General features: G+C 43.3%; 1 protein-coding gene across 1 annotated transcript in view; it reads left to right on the top strand.

Moving 5' to 3' along the window:
* Nucleotides 1–15,652, top strand: part of CNTNAP2 (contactin associated protein 2) — a 1,606,913-nt gene that overhangs the window by 999,674 nt on the left and 591,587 nt on the right. The window contains exon 10 of the mRNA XM_075921713.1: nucleotides 1,505–1,676. Coding sequence (XP_075777828.1) covers nucleotides 1,505–1,676 — 172 coding nt within the window. The remainder of the gene's footprint in view (nucleotides 1–1,504; nucleotides 1,677–15,652) is intronic.

Genomic DNA, 15,652 nt, shown 5'->3' with positions numbered 1-15,652 from the left:
ACAAGTAAATAACTTTTGTTAATTCACTCTTTCCAGACCAATTCATGATTTTATATACCTCTACCATAGCTCCCCTCAGTCTCCTCTTTTCTAAGCTGAAAATTCCCAGTCTTCTTAATTTCTCTTCATGTGACAGCCATTCCACGTCCCTAATCATTTGTGTTGCCCTTTTCTGAACTCCTTTCAGTGCTAAGATATCTTTTTTGAGCTGTGGTGACCACATTTGCATGCAGTATGCAAGAAGTGGGTATATAGTAGGTTTATACAGAGGCAATAAGATATTTTTGTATATTTTCTGACTTATTTTCTAACCCTCTTTAAATGATTCCTAAGTTGAAGATCTGAATATTTTTTCAAGAATGTATTGAATTATTTTATAGTGTTTTTATAAAGTAGCGTTTGGATGATTCTGGATGTTAAAATGTATTTCGGAAATATGAAGTTGCCCTGTAATAATTGTCTTTCCTCCCATGAAATAAATACAGCTGCAATCATGAGCAGTTGCCTCCTCCAGATCCTATTCTTATACCCAAAGCAATAATTTTGCCTCTAAAAGCTGAATCATGGACTGTCAAGTAGGCTCCACTTTGATGAAGAAAGGAATTACTGTCAGAATACAACCACTGCAATCTCAAAGGCTCTGTGTGGACTGTTGTGTGGTTGAGGAGAGAGTGGCCCTTTAAGTGTCCTTGCCTGAGGGGGAGAGGGGCTCAGAAAGGGGAATGGTGAGGAACAGGCAAGGCATCACCTGATTAAGTGAGTGGCCCAGTAAGCTTCAGGTAAACTATTGACCCATATGCACCTGGAGGAGGGTGTATAAACCTGCCCTCGAGCTTGAATCCCTTCTCACAGCTGGATTCCCACCTCTGCAATTAGCATTAGATTTGAGGTTTGGGGCTGCTGTTGGCATAGCTCCAGTCACCTTTTCTTTGCCTTATTGCCTGACTGGTCAGACTGAGGTGGGTTTCACAGCTGCTGCAGGATCTAGTTGAGTAAGACAAGAAATACCATGGTTCAAGGTATGACAGTTTAGCAGGTGACCAGTGTCCATCATAGATACTATTGTATGAGGAGTCTAGTGCCCTAAGAGACCAGAGTTGGAAGTGGAGTTGGGGTGAAGGCATCCCCTGAAGGAACTGGGGAATATTGTTAGAGTTCCTGTGTTTGGTATGGAGAGGATAAAACTCCCTTGCCCCTGCCCTTTAACCATCGTAACAAGGGAGGGTGGTTGGGTGTCAGCAATGTACTGGAGACCAGCTATCTAAACCTAAAGGTAGCCGTCCACCAGATGGAAACAATTAAAGAAGAAATCATGACCTATACTGACAAATTATTATCCTGTTGCATTAGTAGAGATGCAACTTACTTAAATAGTGTCTTTTGTGATTCTTCTCACATTTCCAGGAAGCCGTGTCTTTGGTAACAGGAGAAGTGCTGTTTTGAGTTTTCGGAGTGTGTGTTATCCGCTGAAGGTAACAATCTTCTTGCTTTCTTTGCTCTACAGGGTTCCTAACACAAACAAATGATTCCGACCGTTCCCTGCTCCAGCTCTCATTCCAAGGATGCATGCAGCTTATTCATGTGGATGATCAACTGGTGGATTTGCATGCAGTAGAACAAGGAAAACTGGGAAGCTTTGCCAATGTCAGTATTGATATGTGTGCCATTATTGACAGGTAAGTAAGAGAGTAGCCATTGGCAACACCTAAAGATTTTAAAACTGTAGATTCTGAAAGCACACAATGATATAGAAGAAACTCCCTTTTCCGAAAAGTTCATACGGTCTCTGCATAATCCTTATCGTCTGTTGGTCAGACTATTGTTACTAGGGAGATAGCCAGAAAAGATGTCAGAACAAGGAGAATATTGTTGATTCTGGTTTATTCAAATATAGGTTTCACAGATTTTTCTCGGAATCAGGTTTTGGGTCACATTTTTAAAATACTATTCTAATTACTGTGGGGTATGTAAGAAATATAGAAATCCCAAGGAGATTGCACATAGAATCTTGCTGGCAGCAAACTTATTTGTGAAGCTGAGAGGATAATCCATTTTGTAGTATTTAATACTGTAGTTGTGAGGGTTTGGGGGAGGAGAGATGTTTGTGAAATTAGGGAGGTTTGAGGAGTGATGTTCTCTTTCAAGATAAAGGTTTTTTTTTCCTAACTTGTCACTAGAGGACTATAACATAAATCCAAATTTTACTAGGCTTACAAATAACATAAATATCCCTGATGTGTAGCCATGTTAGTCTGTAACTTTAAAAATGATTAATCCTGTGGCACCTTAGAGACTAACCAAAATATATAGAATCATGAGCCTTCGTGGACAAAACCTATTTCATCAGATGAAGTGGATTTTGCCCATGAGAGCTCCTGATTCTTTATATTTTGGTTAATTTTAAGGTGCCATAGGATTACTTGTTGTAAGTTCAACAGAGCCAAAGTGTATTAATCTTCTGGGCTACTGCACATCTTATCTAATTCTTCAGGTTTTTCCCAGGGTGTGGTTCGAGTTAGGGAAGATAGAATTTGTAACAAGCTTTGATATGGGCATTGGTCATAGTAGCGTTTAGTGCAATTTGGTAAACTGGTACATTTGCAGAGTTTTAGGTCCATTTTTTTGGAAAATAAAAAATGGGTACATGTGAAATTCTACTTCTTGAGTAGACAAACTATTGTGTCCACAATTCATTGCACTAGAAAAGTGGTAAGTGTGAACAGTTCAAAAAGACTTCCTACTACTTCAAGGAGTGTCCCTGTGGGTGCTCCACCTTACATGCTTGAGCGCTGCAGCACCTCTAATTGGAGATTTTTGGTAGTAGTGCCCATGACCGGCTGCACACGCAGAACTGCCAGCATGCAACGTTTGAAACAGTCATTCCACATGTCTAGCCAACCATGCCCTCAGTTTCTTCTCTACCGTTGCCGACTTCAGTTGTAGCTTAGCAGCAACCCTCACAACTATCATTTCTGCCATAGAAAAGGGAGCTTGGCTGTCTAACCTCAACCTCCCGGATGCCTATATTCATATATCAATACATCCGGCACATAGACGCTTCCTGCAATTCACCATAGGGGAGTGGCATTCCAATACAGAGTGTTATTACCCTTTGGACTTTCAGCAGCCCTATGGGGTTTCTCACAGGTCCTTACCGTAGTGGCAGCTCATTTACACAGAATGGGGATCAACATATTCCCATACTTGGAGGACTGTCTACTAAAGGGCCCCACAGCACACAGTGGCAGTCAAAACCACCATGGCCCTATTTCACAGCTTAGGCCTCCAGATAAACTTATCAAAGTGCATACTCACTCCTACTCAGACACTAGATTTTAAAGGAGTGCATCTAGACTGTAGGACAGCGATAACCTCCCTACCAGAACAGAGAGTCTCAGCAATTGTAGACCTTATATCTCTAGCACAGGCCAGCCTGGGCATAACAGCTCGGCACTGTCTCCAATTTCTGAGACATACGGCTGCAGACACATTTGTGGTACCATATGCCCACCTCCATATGAGACCACTCTAGGCCTGGTAATACAAGGTATACAGACCATACATCTATGATGTAAACTAACAACTCACTATGTCCTCCAAGATAAAGAGCTCACTCACTGGGTGGACTATTCACAACAATGTGTGCAGGGGAGTCCCTTTCTTACAATCACCATTGACAGATAGGATGGGGAACCCATCTATATCACCGAGTTATCCAAGCACAATGGGCTCCAGATGATGCCAAACAACATATCAATCTACTCGAGCTCAGGGCAGTCTGCAATGCTTGCTTAGACTGCCTCCTTCTGATCCAAAAGAAAACAGGACAAATGCTCACAGACAATATCACAACAATGTATTATATAAATCGACAGAGAGGAGCCCAATTGTATCGGATGTGTTGGGAAGCAGTTCGCCTATGGGAATGGTGCATCCCAATTAGTGGTGACCTACCTCCTGGGCAAAAATGTCTTAGCCGACCACCTCAGCAGACACTTTCCGCAGAATCATGAGTGGGAAATCAATCCCTCAGTGCTGATTCATCTAGTCAAAATGTGGGGATCCCCCACATTGGACGTGTTTGCAATACAGTTGTACACATAGGGTGTGTCTAGACTACAGGGTTTTTTCAGAAAAAAGTGGCCTTTTTTGAAAAAACTTCCCCTGCGTCTAGACCAGTGGTCCCCAACCTTTTTAGGTTGTCGGGGGCCAGGGGGCGTGGCCGTTTGCCCGCTGGGCGCCAGGGGGTGGGGACCGGGGACGGCCCCCCCATCCACGCTCCCGGGGGTGGGGGGTGGCGCTCCACCCACCCATCTCCCCCATAGCTGCGCGCCCAGGGGCAGGGCCCCCTCCAAGGGCCGCGCGCCCTGGGCCGGCGCTCCCCCCCCCCCGCCGAGTGCCGCGCGCCCGGAGCCGGCGCTCCCCCCCCTCCCGCCGAGTGCCGCGCGCCCGGAGCCGGCGCTTCCCCCCCTCCCGCCGAGTGCCGCGCACCCGGAGCCGGCGCTCCCCCCCCCCCCCGCCGAGTGCCGCGCGCCCGGAGCCGGCGCTCCCCCCCCTCCCGCCGAGTGCCGCGCGCCCGGAGCCGGCGCTCCCCCCCCCCCCGCCGAGTGCCGCACGCCCGGCGCTCTCCCCGCCAAGCGCGCTCCCCCCGCAAGTGCCCGTGCGCCATGTGCCCGGGGCCAGGCCAGCCCCGAGCACCTGGCGGGTGCACTGAAATGCCCCCGCGGGCGCCATGGCGCCCGCGGGCACCGTGTTGGGGACCACGGGTCTAGACTGTTGCCGTGTTCTTTTGAAAGTAAATTGAAAGAAAGCAGCAGTTTTTTCGACTTCAGAAACTTCATTTTACGAGGAATAACACCTTTTTCCGAAAAAACTCTTTTGAAAAAAGGCGCTATGTAATGCAAACTGTGCTTTTTCGAAAGAGAGCATTCAAACTGTCTGGGTGCTCTCTTTCAAAAAAGCGGTATGCTTTTTTGAAAGTATTGGTTGTAGTCTAGATGCTCTTTTTCGAAAGAGGCTTTCAGCCTAGATGTAGCCTCAGTGTCCACAGTACTGCTCCAGAGCAGGCATAGGTGACAACTCTCTAGGGGACGCATTCAGCATTAAATGGGAAGCACCCCTGCTATATGCATTCCTGCCATTCCCACTTCTTCAATAGGTGATTCTGAAAATCAAACAAGATAGAGCCAGGGTCATTCTTACAGCCACCTGCTGACCCAGACAAACATGGTACCCATACCTTCTACAGATGAGCATCGCTCTTCCACACCGCTTTCCGCCAGTTACATCCTTGCTTACACAATAGAATGGGCAGATATACAATCCCAGTGTCCAGATGCTTCATCTTTATGCAAGGATGCTAGCTGGTTAACCCCCCCTTGAAACCGCGTGCCCGGAAGGCATGCAGGAAGTCATCATGAACTGTCACAGACCTGCAATGAGAGAGACATATAAGCACAAGTGGCACCGTTTCACAGTATGGTGCTCAGAACATAACTGCACTCCAGTGGCTGCAGATATCTCACAGATCCTTGAGTACCTACTAAGCCTACACCAGAGCAGCTTATCCCTTAGCTCTATCAAGGTACACCTCGCCGTCATGGTAGCTCTGCATGCCCCAGTACAGGATTATTCCACCTTTCCTCACCTTTCCATCAAATGATTTCTCAGGGGCCTACACAATATGTTTCTACCTCTAAGGGACCCAACGCCCACATAGGGCTTAAACCTAGAGCTCAGGGTAATAATAGGCAAGACCTCTGAGCCACTTGCTACCTGGTCTCTTTCCTTGTCACAATTATCTTAGCATGAAAAATAGGTGAGCTAGGAACCTTGATGTCGGACTCCCCCCTCCCTCCAACCCCCACAATTTTTCATAAGGACAAAGTGGTCCTGCATACACTCCAAGTTTCTCAAAACATACTTACCTCATTCCATTGCAACAAACCCATATATTTTCCTGTCTTCTTCCTGAAACCCCACAAGGATACATGGTGCTGAGTTGCATACCTTAGATGTCCACAGGGTAATTGCATTCTACCTACAATGCACAAAATCCTTCTGCAGTACTCCACATCTCTGTCTTAACTGCAGAGAGATCTCAAGGATTCCTCATTTCCATTGTCCAAATAGATCTCAGGTTGTATACACTTGGCCTACTATATATTCCAGTAAGAGACCCCAATAAAAATCCAGGCTTACTCTACAAGAGCAATGGCAGAGTTGACTGCATATCTCTGGGGCATGTCAATGGAGGAAATCTGCAGAGCTGCCATACGGGCTTTGGCACACACATTCACAAAGCATTACACCATACAGACTTTTACAGCATCTGATACCCACTTCGGCCGAACAGTACTTTTGTTTACCAACTTGTATCTCCCAAAGCTTCCACCTCCAAACATAACTACTGCTTCATAATCACCTAAGGTGGAGCACCCACAGAGACACTCCTCAAAGAAGAAGGGAAGGTTTCTCACCTGGTACAGTAACTGGAGTTCTTCAAGATGGTTGTCCCTGTGGGTGCTCTACCACCCACCCTTCCTCCCTTCTGCTTCGGACGCATCTATATCCGGGTCAGAGAAGGAACTGAGGGGACAACTGGCTGTGCATGCGGAATGGCTGTTTCAAATGTCACGCACCGACAGTTTCACATGCACAGACGACTATGGGTGCTGCTACCGAAAATCTCTGATTAGAGGCATAGCAGCTTTCAAGAACCTAACGTGGAGCACCCACAGGGAAAACCATCTCAAAGAACTCCAGTTACTGCACCAGGAAAGTAACCTTCTTTTCCGTTTCTTAAACTGAACAAAAGAACCAGTTAGTGGCAGGTCACAAGAGCAAAAATGGCAGGTGAGTTAGAGACTAAATCAGTGTACTGGCACCTTAGAGAAACAAGCAATTTCATCCCCAAGGTGAATAAATTGAATCTCGAGATACAATATGTTGTAGATGGGCAGCCTCTTGGAACTTTGTTGTAACATGACGCTTTCCTGGGTGTACTTAGTTCCTCAGAGGAAGATCATTGGTGCACATCCCCACACATGCACTTGTATCAAATACATAAGTTTTAGGAGAATAGCAGAAGTTCTGGCACAAACTAACAAAACTCGGTTCAGAGTAGGACAGAGGCTTACTCTGAGCAGAGGTCATTTGAGCATTTGTATATGTTCATTTTTATTGTCTTCTTCAAAACATTTTCCTTTTTCCTAATTCCTAGTGAAATAAGGAAAAGGAGCAATGTCCGACAAAACACCGCTAACATAGCTCCAAATGAAAATGGCTGGAACTTTCTGCATTCAGTTACAACAATTGCCAGGGTGAAAACAAATAATATATATATTTTTTTTTAACAAAAAGGAAGTACAGGCAGTCCCCGACTTACGCGGATCCGACTTATGTCGGATCCGCACTTATGAACGGGGCTTTTCTTGCCCCGGAGCTCGCGGGCGGCGGGACCGCCCAGAGCGCAGCAGTCCTGCCGCCGTGTCCTCCGGGGCGAGAAAAGCTGCTCCGGGTCTCCCTGGTGTGCTGGGGGGGACTCCCCAGCACAGCAGGGAGACAGGAGCAAAGCCGCAGAGGCGGGGGACCCCGCCGCCTGTACGGCTTTGCTCCGGGGCAAACAAGCAAAGCCGCACGGGCAGCGGGGTCCTGCCGCCTGTGCGACTTTGCTCGGGCCTCCCTGCTGTGCTGGGGGGGACTCCCCCAGCACAGCAGGGAGACAGGAGCAAACCCGCAGAGGCGGCGGGACCTTTGTGCCTCTGCGGCTTTGCTCGGGTCTCCCTGGTCTGCTGGGGGGAGGGAGAGGGCGCAGCTAGTGCACCCCCCCCCCCCCCCAGCAGATCAGGCTTTTGTTCCGGGACACCTGGGGTAGAGCAGCTGGGGTGCTGCTGGGTTGGTCCTGCGGGAACCTACCTGGCAGTGCCCCAGCTGTTCTGTCCCAGGAGTCCAGATTCAGCCGCTGTTGAAACTGATCAACGGCTGATTCCAGGAAGCCGGGGGCAGAGCAACTCTGCCTAGGGCTTCCTGTAGTCAGCCACTGATCAGTTTGAGCAGCGGCTGAATCTGGAGCGAGTTCCAACTTACATACAAATTCAACTTAAGAACAAACCTATAGTCCCTATATTGTACGTAACCCGGGGACTGCCTGTTAAAAGGATTTTTTATTTAAATTCAAGAAAGGTTTATCTTTTAAAAATTATTTCAAAGTGACAACATATGCTAAGCCCTGAACATATTGTAATCTACTAAAATCATTTAAACAAAATACAAAAAAATAGTATGTATTTGCTGCCAAGTTTTAATGAAAATTAAACCACTGATTCATAAGCAGTCACTGGTTAAACATCTAGAACCACAGTCAGTGGAAGTTCTTAAACTAGCTTTTAACTCCAGTTGACTTTGCTGCAGGTGTAAAGAGACTGAACACCTGAACCTCTGTACTCTGGGGCTACGTCTACATTGGCCCCTTTTCCGGAAGGGGCATGGTAATTTTTCAAATCGCAATAGGGAAATGCGCGGGGGATATCCCCCGCGGCATTTAAATAAAAATAAGATCCTCCGGAAAAGGGCGCTTTTTCCGGAGGATCGGGGCCAGTGTAGACGCTCTTTTCCGGCTTTTCTAAAAGCCGGAAAAAAGCGGCGGACATTTTTATTTAAATGCCGCAGGGGATATTTAAATCCCCCGCGCATTTCCCTATTGCGATTTGAAAAATTACCATGCTCCTTCCGGAAAAGGGGCCAATGTAGACGAGCCCTGGGTGTCCCTGACCTAAGAGCAACTGTGGTTCAGAACCTGGCAGGGGGAGGAGGAAGTGGGTCTGTGTGCTGCTGCTCCTCTTCCCTTCCAGCTGGGGGACGGCAGTGCAGTGAAGTGCTTCTCAGGAGCTTTTTCCTCTGCAACTCCTATGGTATTGGAGAATGTTGCCTGGGAGCGGCAGAAGCACAGAGCTATGTTTTCCTGGGGAGCGGGGTACCCCTTCACTCCCCTTGTGCATCCTCCCTTCCTCCAGATCCCACCCCAGCACCCTCCACAGTCTGCAAACATTCCTTAGTCTGGCATAGCCTGTTTTCCAGGGTTGCCAGATTAGAGGTCCAAATATATCTTCATTTCAATGTATTCTACTGGTTCAGTTCAATGTCTAGTTCATTCAAGTTCAGAAACAGTTAGGGATCTGAGAAAGCAAAAAAGCTTGTCTTCATATTCTAGTCTATGAATAAAAAATAGGTGCCAGAGTGTGAGATCTTGTAGATAGAAAATCTTGAAGGACATGGTAACCAGATAAATTAATTGAACTGATTAACTTCAGATAATGCTTCATTTGTTTAATAAATCAGTGAATTTTACATGCCAACTATGGATATATTTTCTTTTTCCAGCACATTTAAGATAGTTCCATGAAGTAAAAAAAAATGCTATTTTATGCATTTTCAATTAAATTTGAATCTCTATCCAAACAGAATTTAACAGAAATCATAACCCTAATAAAAGACCTGATTATGTAATAAGTAAAATATCATTCACCATTTTCTAACATAATACATTAAAATTAAGAATATGAATATATGTAAACTTCCTTATAGAGTTGATTAATTAAGTGCTTATAGATATCCTCCTGATTAGCAAAGTCTTTAGTATGCAGCTGATATTTAGTTTCACGCCAACATGATTTAATTATTCCTAATCAATGAAAACCAACTTTATAAAGAAAGTACAGATGCAAAACATTAATAAAATCAATTTTTCAATTCAAGATTTCCTGGTGATTTAAATTATGACTAAAATCAACAACTTAAATTGCTTTTATTTAAATCAATCTACACTGCTAATTGTTACGCTGCTTTGAAACTGTGGGTGTTTATATAATCTTGTTTTTTACAGACCAGGGTATGAGGTCTACACAGCTTTCAGGAAAGAAATGCTTTGTCTGTTTCTTTTCCTGTAATATTCTTACAGAATTTCAAAGTGACAGCAGATATTCTAAGGAATATATTCAGGGGAAGGGGATAAGATGTGTCCTTTTTGGTCTAAGCATAGAAAGGAAACTTAATAAAAAGGGAGGGAAATAACTTGGTATTAATTTGGGAAAACACTGCAAACAGCGTTCATAAACATAAACCCATGATTAAAAGTCCTTCCCCAAAAAGGTTGGGCAATGACTTTTCTTCTCAGGTTCTTACGTCCAGCAATGTAAATGTCCCCTTCACATGCCCACCCCTTCTCTGCATCCTGCTCACAATTGCTGCCCTTACTCAGGGAAGACCCAGATTCAGAGCTGTATCCACAGAGTTCGCCTCCCATCCTGAGTGGGGGAAGGTAAGGAGGCATCTTACTCACCTTTCTGGTCACTCACCATCTGCCGCTCACAGCTCTCTTTCATCGCCTTGCTAGTCACTCGTTACATATCTCCACTGCCACCCTGCTGACTCCTTGTCATGCTGCCATTGCTCTGCTGACCACTAATCGCATCTCTTCACCATCACCCTGTTGGCTTTCAGTCGCCATCCTTTGCCATCCACTTCTTTACTGTGACATGTGCCCATCAATCTCAGGTGATTTCAGCTCCTAGTGATTTAAACTCTTAGCAAACAGGGTAGAGGAAACATCTCCAACACCTTTAAGGGTACGTCTAGACTGGTGGGTTTTTCTGGAATATTGGAGGTATCCCGGAAAACCTCCGCCGTGTCCAGGGAACGCGTTTGCTCTTCTGCTTTTTTTTGCTCTCTTTTGGGGAGCCCTGTATACCTCGTTCTATGAGGAATAAGGGCTTCACTGAAAAAGAAGGCTTTTCCACCATTTGGCAGACAAGCCTCTTCCAGAAATGCAATCGGAAAAAGCTATGCAAATCTTTGTTATTGTTGTTTCATGTGGTGAGGGAAGAGGAGACAGTGAAACTATTGTTCTGCCTACTCTCTGTTGTTTAAAAACAACCAAATCTATTATTTTGTAGCTTACACTTCAAAAGAAATCTATTTCAGGGCTGACTGAAAACTAATATACCAAGCATCAATCCTAATGGGTTTTTATGGCTGTGTTATAAACATCTGAAAATAAGGTGTTACAAGTAGTTCTATTAAAACATTCTGCCTCATAGAATCATAGAATCATAGAATAGAATCATAGAATAATTGGACTGGAAGGGTCCTCAAGAGGTCATCGAGTCCAGCCCCCCACCCTCAAGGCAGGACCAAGCTCCGTCTACGCCATCCCTGACAGATGTCTGTCTAACCTGTTCTTAAATATCTCAAGAGAGGGAGATTCCACCACCTCCCTTGGCAATTTATTCCAATATTTGACCACCCTGACAGTTAGGAATTTTTTCCTAATGTCCAATCTAAACCTCCCCTGCTGCACTTTAAGCCCATTACTCCTTGTCCTGTCCTCAGTAACCAAGAGGAACAAATTTTCTCCTTCCTCCTTGTGACACCCTTTTAGATATTTGAAAACCACTATCATGTCCCCCCTTAATCTTCTTTTTTCCAAACTAAACAAGCCCAGTTCATGAAGCCTGGCTTCATAGGTCATGTTCTCTAAACCTTTAATCATTCTTGTCGCTCTTCTCTGTACCCTTTCCAATTTCTCCACATCTTTCTTGAAATGTGGTGCCCAGAACTGGACACAGTACTCCAGCTGAGGCCTAACTAGTGCAGAGTAGAGCGGCAGAATGACTTCACGAGTTTTGCTTACAACACACCTATTGATACAACCTAGAATCATATTTGCTTTTTTTGCAACAGCATCACACTGTTGACTCGTATTCAACTTGTGGTCCACTATGACCCCTAGATCCCTTTCCGCCATGCTCCTTCCTAGACAGTCGCTTCCCATCTTGTATGTATGGAACTGATTGTTCCTTCCTAAGTGGAGCACTTTGCATTTCTCTTTATTAAACTTCATCCTGTTTACCTCTGACCATTTCTCTAACTTGCTAAGGTCATTTTGAATTATGTCCCTATCCTCCAAAGAAGTTGCAACCCCACCCAGTTTGGTATCATCTGCAAACTTAATAAGCGTACTCTCTATCCCAATATCTACATCATTGATGAAGATATTGAACAGTACGGGTCCCAAACAGACCCTTGCGGAACTCCACTTGTTATCCCTTTCCAGCAGGATTTAGAACCGTTAACAACTCCTCTCTGACTACGGTTATCCAGCCAATTATGCACCCACCTTATCGTGGCCCTATCTAAGTTATATTTGCCTAGTTTATCAATAAGAATATCATGCGAGACCGTATCAAATGCCTTACTAAAGTCTAGGTATATGACATCCACCGCTTCTCCCTTATCCACAAGGCTCGTTATCCTATCAAAGAAAGTTATCAGATTAGTTTGGCAAGCTATCAGATTAGAACACTGCTAAGTGTGGATCTCTTTAAAAAAATCCAAGTACTATAGCTACCGTATGTTTTTGTACTTCTGTTTCCCTTGAAAAGGTAGATATTTGTCTGACTGTGATATTGGTATCTTCCTGTTTTTTATTTTTGTTTTTTTTCCCCCACTTATTTGGCACAGACTGATCAAGGCTTCAGTCTTCATCAACATGGAAATTGCTTTCATGGACACACTTGAGTGAGGTCTCCCACTGAGCAAAAAGATTAGCTGCCAAAATGAATGATTCTTGCTGTAAATTTCAGCCATTTGGTTGAAAATATCTTGAAATGGCATTTTTTTATTGTTAGCCAGATTGCATCATAAGGAAGAGGCCATTTTTAAATAAGGAATATAAGGAAAAGAGGAGGAATACTCTGAATTCTTGTATTTCACTAAGCCTGGAAGCAATGTTTTGTTGACGTTCCCAGTTCTGAAAATGCCATACATTTGTAAGAGGTCAAAATTCCTTATTTTTTCTAGAACACTAACAAAAATAGAAATAATAAAGCTCACACATTAGAATATTACAATTATAATTGACAAAGATTTGTGGAACCTGTGGCTTTTTAGTGGTCATTCTTCCTGTGTCCTCTAATAAAGCATTTTACTATTTTTCATAAACCTGCAAATCAAGTTCCCATTTGCAGAAAGACTCCAACACTAAGAAACATTTCCTTTCTTACTAGTGATACAATGGTTTATGTGTATGTATAATGGAATACACAAGCTTTTGTACTGATAACAAGCCAAGGAATCTGGGGAAGCTATGTACGTTGATGATGTAGTGGAAGAAATAACAGTAACAGTAATTGGTTAATTAAAATAATTATAGAGAAATCTTTCTTCCCCCCTCTCCCGCCCCCCCAGTAGCTTCATCTATTAACACACTTGCAATGTAAGGCACATTTCTGCCACAATGGTCAACATACTGCACTAGTGACAGCTCATATCCCTATATATCTCCTTTACTTCTCGTTAACAAACTCAGTATGGTGTTATAATCCAGATGGTACAGTTGTACATTACAATATTAGCGCAGGACTTTGAACAGGAATTATTGCTCAGAGCTAATTTATCCTGGCAGCCTGGGAGTGTTTCTAAGTGCTCTTGGCCTTGCAGTGACTGATAATATGGATTTTATCATTGGATAACAACATGAGTTGCTAAAAATATTTTTAAAATCTAATCTCCAATATGTTATAGATTATGTATAACATATGTTGATTTCATCGATAAAGTGCAATGTACCATAACTAAATACAAACAAATGGAAATAGAAAATGAAATATAGCTTCATGACACCTGAATTCTCTATAGGTGTCTGCCAGAGTTGTATGGATGTATGGAAATTATGATTCCCATAGATTATTTGGCTATCTAATTTCTCTGCTAATTTCAGGCAGTGTAAGCAATAAAACATTGCTTTGTAAATCTTTGAGAGTAAATATTGCTCATCTGCAGTAGTGATAAGAAGCCAACATCTGATTGACTAGTACCCTCTAGAACTACCTTTTCTAGATGAAGTGACTGCTAATCAAAAACTAATGAATTTACATAAAGTTATCCAGTAACTCTCACCAATGCATTAACATGACCACAACATCAGTCAGTTCCTTTTTAATCAAATTGTAGACTATTTAAAAATAATGAAAGCTGATTATTGCATAGTCTTTAAATAACTCTCAGCATCTGGTTCTCTAAGGAAGCTTGAGATCCCAAGTCTATGTAAATCATTCAGTCGGTGGAAACTAAGAAGAATGCCCTCATATGTGATGCACATATGAGCCAACTGGAACTGCAGTTTCCATGCTCTAGAAAAGCAAAGACTTGCTATTGGGTTTTCTCTACTCCCAAGAGCAGATCACCCCAAAGTGGGGAGACCGGAAGAGGGAAGTAGACAGAACATCTGGTTTCATGGGTGGGAGTGTGCTGAATGCATTTTAGGGATGTTATAAATCACAACTGAGGAGACATTGAATGTATTGCTTCTAAATGATTCCAGAATAACAACCCCGGAGATTTAGCTACTCCATTCATCCTCATTTTTCAGGGACAGAGTTTTTCAAGTTTTTAATGAACTTGTTTCTTAGCTTAAGCAAAAATGCCTCCTAGTATTAGTTGTGATAATGTTTTTAATAGAATGAACATCTGTACTCTCTGAACTAGACTGACCACAATTGAGTTATTTTCACGTATGCCACTGAACTTCCATCTGATCATATTATATAGAACTGCTGAGAAAATAGGAAATGTTTTTGCTGAAGTATTTTTCAAGGGAAAAGTAGCCTTCTCCTGGTATGAAATTTCAGTTTTCCTGAAAGAAATTTTGAAAAATTAAAGTCTGAGAAAAACATACTTTTTTACACATAGTCTTATTGCAATTCACCTGCCAAAAAAGTTAGTGCACAGGGGAAATATGAGGAAAATCCAGAACAATACGATGTGAAAAGTATTATTTATCAAATTTTACTTCATTATTTGGGGGGAAAAGTGCTGTGAGTAGTTTCCTCCACCGCCACACAGCACTTTCTTACAGTTTTTCAACTGCCATATATTTTAAAACAGAAAAAAATGTGTGTATACAGTATAGTGCACTATTCAGAAAATAAAAATCCAGGATTAGTTCTTTAGACTTGAATTTCTCATTTTGAAAAAAAAAAATCAGGAAGTCAAAACTTTATTGACATTGACTTTTGTCTCACACATACACACTTTGACAGAACCCTGTTTTCAGTTCTTTGGAGGTACTATTTATTAATTATATTGTTATTACAGTATTGCCTAGGGCCCCGCCCAGGGACCAGGACCCTGTCATGCCATTTACTGTACTAACTCACAACCCAAAGACCATAGCTGCATCCAATAGCTTGCAGCTGGTTCTGTAGAACTGTTTATTTAGAACATTTCTCAAGCACTAAATGTATTTAAAAATATATTTGGCCAATAGTTTTGTTGCTAGTCTTGAGTTCTATGAGAGAGGACTTCTCCGTAAGTGACCAGAATACAAATACCTCCTATCTCCTGGGCAACTAGAAGGAGGGGACACATCCCCACTCACTTGTTCCTCTCCTCTCCATCCAGGAGAAACTTCCCCATTTTCCCCCCACTTCTATGCATTTGCAGATGGAGTTTCATAAATGGGGGAAGATAACCCCTTCCCTTTTTTCTGGCCATCGGGACAAAAACACTCCATATTCAGCTACCATGAGAACATTTGGCCAATACTCTTGAGGGGGGAGAGGTGGCTGGAGGAAAAGAAAAAGGATGGAAATCA

This window comes from Pelodiscus sinensis, chromosome 2 (genome assembly GCF_049634645.1).
Source record: "Pelodiscus sinensis isolate JC-2024 chromosome 2, ASM4963464v1, whole genome shotgun sequence".
NCBI classification, from domain to species: Eukaryota; Metazoa; Chordata; order Testudines; family Trionychidae; genus Pelodiscus; species Pelodiscus sinensis.
The sequence above is the reverse complement of the archived record's forward strand: the minus strand, read 5'-3'. Positions and strand labels throughout refer to the sequence as shown.